Source organism: Meleagris gallopavo, chromosome 17, assembly GCF_000146605.3.
Source record: "Meleagris gallopavo isolate NT-WF06-2002-E0010 breed Aviagen turkey brand Nicholas breeding stock chromosome 17, Turkey_5.1, whole genome shotgun sequence".
NCBI classification, from domain to species: Eukaryota; Metazoa; Chordata; class Aves; order Galliformes; family Phasianidae; genus Meleagris; species Meleagris gallopavo.
The window spans coordinates 1,312,760-1,318,543 of NC_015027.2; the positions used below are offsets into that span (position 1 = coordinate 1,312,760).

Sequence of the window (5,784 nt, forward strand, 5' to 3'; positions counted from 1 at the left end):
GCGGCACCGATGGCGGGGCTGAGCGCGGAGCACCCGGACGGCGCCAGAGCGGGACTGCGCCGCTGCGGGGCACGGAAGGGTCGGGTGAGCGTGACGGGTCCTCCCGGTCGTCAGCAGACCTTCAAAATCCTTCGGCAGGTCAGCGCTGCCGTCCCGCTGCTGGCGGCGGGGCTGTGGGGATGACGTGCTTAATGCCACGGGACCGACGGCAAGGCTGACCGCCTACCCCGAGTTTTCTGCTTCCAAGATGAGAGGTTTTGCCTCAAAAGCCACGTTACGTACTCGTACACCCCTGGAAGGTCTTTCCATTAACGTTTATTTACTTGTGCATACGAAGTTTATTACTCTTAGAGGGGTCACGGGCTTTCTGCTCTTCCTTTGGAGGCATTACCATAAAGCATCCTTACTTTACAAGTTCCACTGAAACTACCCGCTGCCTCCTGTGAAGGAGTCAGAAATAGGGCGGAGGGAAAAGCGGGGGCACCTGCGCGCCAACGGCCCTGAGCGGCGCGGGAGCCAGCCAATGGCGGCTCGAGGAGGGGAGGCGGGAGATCTGCTCTCCAATAGTCCGCGGGGGGCGGGGCTCCCGCAGCCAATCGGGGCGGGTGTCACTTTAAACTCGCCGTGCTTCCGGAAGCGACTGTGTGGGCTGCGCTGCTGTCCTAGGCGCGCGCTGGGTGAGTGCGGCGCTGCGCGGCCTCGGGCGGTGCCTTCCGGGTGCCTTCCTGCGTCCCGCTGCAGGAGCTCCTCGGCTGCGGGCCCCTGTAGGGCCCGGGGCTGCTGGGTGCTACCTGCGTATGGCCGTGCCTCAAGGCTCGGCTCGGCTGTAGTTGTACGCGTTCCGGTGTTTCAGTTGTGGCTGTTTTCCTTATCAGTGCTTGTTAATAGAAGCCGAGTGGCTAAAAAGTTAGCTAGCGTGTTTCTTTTGCTGTAAACTGTGTGCACACTGAAGTAGAAAGGCCAGGAGCAGGTGGGTATGGTGGGCTCTGCAAAGCGTTTCCACCGAGTGCTCCCTTGTGTTTCCTAAGAATAAGGAACGGTAAACAATTTTTTGTCACGTTCCTCTCTAGGAAGTGAGGAAGCTAAAGCTAATTGTGTTTGCATAACAGGAGGAAGAAATCCAGAATGGGCCCAGGGCAGGGGGGGAAAAGGAGGACACAAAAATAAAGATTAGGTTATGAGTCTGAGGTCATCAAAGTTGTCAATACCTTCTTCCTTACATGTGATGTTCTTTAATCTCATTCTGGTCTGCACTGCTGCCTCCTGCAGTGAAGATTGTCCCTTCACCCTGGTAAGGTTACCAGCCCTTCATCCTTCAGGAATAGCCTTTGTACAGAGCAGCCTGAGAGCTGACACGACAGCATCCACCTCTTCATTCTCATCTATATCTCACTTTCAGCCCTCCTATCCTCGCTGTGAATTTTTTCCAATTGCTCCTGATTGCAACTGGAAAAAAGAAGAAAAAAAAAAACATTCTTTTCAATGTCTCATTGTTCAGTATGGAAAACTCATTGTAATACTGAAAGAATATCCATCCAGTTTTCTTCTTTCATGAGCTTTTGAGGAATATAGTGCTCGGTTTCCTGTAAAGAAATTGAAAAGAAGCAGTAAACCAGTTGTAGACTCTGACTGTGAGTTACTGTTGTGCCACATAGCCTGTCAGAATTGAGTGAATAATGATCCTCAGGCTATTTTTCAGACTTGCTTGAAGAACAGTTGTGGATCAGCTGAGAGGTGTTTGAGATTTCTGTGGTAACTGACGTTATTTATGGCACTTCATTTGGGAGAACAAAATACATAACAAATGACTTCATTTTTCAAAGGCTGCTATTGGGAGATCTTACGAGTAAAGTGGTTTTATGCCAAATTGTGAATTGATTGCTTCTAATCAACCAGATGATGGTACAAACTTAGGAAAAGAACATCCACAATCTATCACAATTTGGTCTCCTGTTACCTCCTGTAACCACTGCTTTCTCCTGGCAGTGTACACTGAGGATTTTAACAGAACATTATTGCTGATCAAACAACACACTGTGCTGAGGACAGCAGCACAGAATAAGAATGGCAGTTATTTCAATGTCATTTCCAAGCCAGCAGCACCATTTGGAGCAGAATGCCTAATTTCAGTGTGTTTGTTGACTTTTGTCAGGCTGATTTGTGTGTGTTAGGCGTAAGTTAGATAGCAGACTAGAAACAAAGAAATAGAGGAGATTGTTGCCGTCATTTCATGCATGAAAATTGTTGACCCATTGACTAGAAATAATAAAACTGGATGTTATGAAAGCCCATTATTTGGAGAGCAGTAAGTTTTTGCAGGGATTGCAACACCTTCTTTTATGTGAGTATAGCTTTGAAAGAATGACAGTTGTATGGAGATATCCAATTAAATATCTCTGTAATCATCATATTTTACTGCTTTGTCTGCTGCAACTAACAGTAGCAGTAATTTCTTAGCTAAGCTTCATATAAGGTAAAACAGTGATGAGGTAATTGGAATGATATAAGAAAAGAGAATCGAAGTTAAGTAACTGAGATGAAGTTGGGTTTCTGAAGAAATAACAAGTCTATACCACGACATCCTATATCACAGCTTGGATAATGAGACTACGGTCCATTGATTACTGTTATGTCTTTGTTGGAATAATGATTCTATAGAAAGCTTTCTTTTGGAGTATGTTTATAAAACATTAAAGGATTTTCAAAGTAACCAAACCCAAAGCTGATGTAGTTCATAGAAGTCCAAGAATGGCTCTTCAGCTTCCGTATTGTATTTGCTTTTGCTATTTGTTTTGTTGTATGTTTGTCAACGGTTTACGGGCTGGTTCGGCCCGGTTCCGTGACTAGAAGGGCGGAGGGATCCGCGGATCCGCGCCCCGGAAAAAAAAAAGAAAATAAGGACCCCCGAAATAATTGAAAACAGTGCATTGCATGATGTTATGATGTGGAATACCGATAATGAAAAATCATGAAACCATGACAATGTTGCTGACCAAAATGTATTTAAACCAGTTTTTCAGTAAGCAAGGGTATGAGCATTGCAATCTGTAAGCTTCAATCCAGAGGCAAGTTTATCCTCTATGTGATTTGTGGCATAATAGATGATCTGCATTTTCTTTGTAGGCTGTTACAGAATGACCTTGCACTGAGCTTTTGTGGGAAAAGCAAGACTTAGTCATTCTCCAATGTGCATCATTCTATTCAAATTTGATCCTCGGCCGGTTTCAAAAAATGCCTACAGGTAAGGATGACTGAAAGAGAGCTGTTTCTGTAATTTTTTGTACAATTTCCTGTAGCCTATGTTTGAAATACAAGCTCAGGAGTTCTTACTTGGTGTTCAGTTATACTCGTGTAATGTCTAACTTAGATTTTCTCCGTGGGAGTACTTAAAGGGTTCTCAGAGGGTCGCTTACATGTGTTGTTTTGCACCTTGGTCAGAAGGCTCAGTCTCTAGTTATGGGCCTCTTGATGGTGATCTGTCATGTGCAGGATGCATCCTTCATAAATTCTAATCCAGAGTTCCAAATTCCTGTCTTGTCTTGTATCCTAAAAGCTAAGGGGAATCATGTTTGATGGACCATCAATTGCTTAATTGATCTCAATTTTCTCATTACTTTTTGTTAAGCAGAGCCTTGCTCTCTACCTCTGTAATAAATGATTCTGGCCAGCCTTGCATGTCAGCAATAAATACTGTGCCATGTTGTTCTTGGTGGCTGATCTTAATTTTATTGCTTCAATCAAACACATAACTTCAGTCCCTTTTTCCCTTCCTTGACACACCATCACTAAACCTTTTATTTTATTTTTTTATTTGGAAGAAAATTGAGGTACCTGGTTGTTGTGTTTTTATTTTTTACTATAGTTTCTTCACCTTCGTCTCAGCTTTCTGAAGAACATACATATCAGCTGGAGATGTTGCCCAGTTCTCTGAACACCATTTAGCTGTGAGACCTCTCTGCACTGGTCTGCTGCTAAGTGTACTTTTCCTGATGGCTCCTGTGTGTAACATTGTACTTGAGCTCTATTTACTTCACACTGAGCTCATGGATCGCTTCTCCCAACCCAGATGGGGATCTCTGACCGCAGGCCTGCTGGTGTGTTTGCCCACCTCAAAAAAGGCATCTACAATTAGCTTTTATTATCCATTACTTTGTTTCTCTTGGTGTCTAGCCATTAAAAGTTGAAAAGACAAACTGGATTTCTTTGGCCAAGCTAAACAATGTTCTCCATAATGCTTGGGAGGGTTTCCCATCCTAGAGAATTTGATTTCCACAGCAGTTCATTTGGGCTCTTTTTGTGAGTGCCTGATTTAGCACAAAGCTTGCAGATGATCGAAGTGCATGAACGAATTCCTGTCTTCCTGAATGTTTGCAGCTTACTGTTCTGCCCTTGGTGTTCTCTCTGGGGGCCTATGAGAAGTAAAGCTCAGGGCAGTGTAGCAAATGCTTTACTGTAGTCCTTATCATTGTCAAAGTTACTGCATTGCCGTTATATTCCAAACTATACTCTGTGCATCTTAAGAATAAATATGTTTTAAACTTCAAAGCTATAATTGGAGGCTTTTTATGGAAATGAATTTCACTGTATGGAATTGCTTTGATGGAATGATTTCTCACATTTTTATCTGTCTCAACATTTAAGTAAATCTTAATGAGTAAGCCCTAATACAGTTAATTTCAGCTGTAAAATAGCTGAACAGGCCTTTTGCAAAAAAAAAAAAATTAGATGCCAAAGGTCACTTAATAGTGATGCTTTTCACTGTGATTATGTTCCACAAATGACTAAATGAATATGCTTTGAATGTACCAATCCTGCTACTAGCCTGGTGCTAAGTGCCAAAATCTGTATATAAACTGAGAGATGGGAATATTCTACCACACTGGAAAAAATCCACCTAATACTGTTTAGGTTCCATACACAAGTAGTATTCGCTTCACTAGGAAGAGCTGGTCTTTTTCCCATGCATCTTGTATATGAACCACTTCTCAAAGACCATGCTGAGCTACGTCTCCCACACTGGCAGATGCCTCTAGGATCCTCTTCCCAAATAAGGAGCAGTGGAAGCCAGACATAGCGGTGACAGAAAACATTCTGAGAGTTATTTCCTGCTTGTGTTGTTTAAGAGCTATCTGGTTTAGCTGGGTATACAAAGAGTGGCAAAACACTTTGAGTGCAGGATGGCTGTGGAGTAAAACATGCTTATTAAGAAATAAATGTGTTTCATCCAGCAGCAGTTTTCAGTTGCATATTTCTTATAACATCTGCCTACCTTCTGACTGAGCAGCCTCCAGGGCTTCCAACAGCTTGTCTGCTGTGAGGACTCTCATTAGATATTCACATCTTGTTTCCTGCTGTTCTCAGATTATGCAGCAACCATACTTGCAGAAAAGTAAAAAGAAAAAATAATTACATGGAGAAAAAACAAAACAACAACAAAGGGGAGCACTCTCCATTCCCCACATACTTCTTGACTGTTGCAGAAAAGCATGCTTTTCCCTTTGCATCTCTGCATCGTTGAGTGTGCTATCTTCTCTTCATTAATTGAATGAATTTCAGTCAGGATGGGCCTTGGAGGCCATCAGGTTTGTCTCTGTTCTGTGTTCTGGATACTTTCAGACAAAAGTATTGTGTCTTTCTACTGCATAAATAGTGCTTTAATTGTTCAAGTTAAATTAAAAAAAATACTGTGGTTGTGTGACCCTAACTAAAGATAAAAAAAACATGTTCTTGTGCTTCAGATAAGCTTCCTATAACCTGTGAGTTCCCTTTAGAGTTCCTTGGAGT

The 5,784-nt window shown here is 43.0% G+C and overlaps 1 protein-coding gene across 1 annotated transcript in view; it reads left to right on the top strand.

Annotated features, from left to right (window-relative positions):
- Positions 1 to 583: 583 nt before the first annotated feature.
- TANGO2 (transport and golgi organization 2 homolog) overlaps positions 584 to 5,784 on the top strand; it is a 13,951-nt gene continuing 8,750 nt past the window's right edge. Inside the window, exons 1-2 of the mRNA XM_003210880.4 lie at positions 584 to 677; positions 3,124 to 3,241. Coding sequence (XP_003210928.1) covers positions 3,186 to 3,241 — 56 coding nt within the window. The 5' untranslated portion in view covers positions 584 to 677; positions 3,124 to 3,185. The remainder of the gene's footprint in view (positions 678 to 3,123; positions 3,242 to 5,784) is intronic.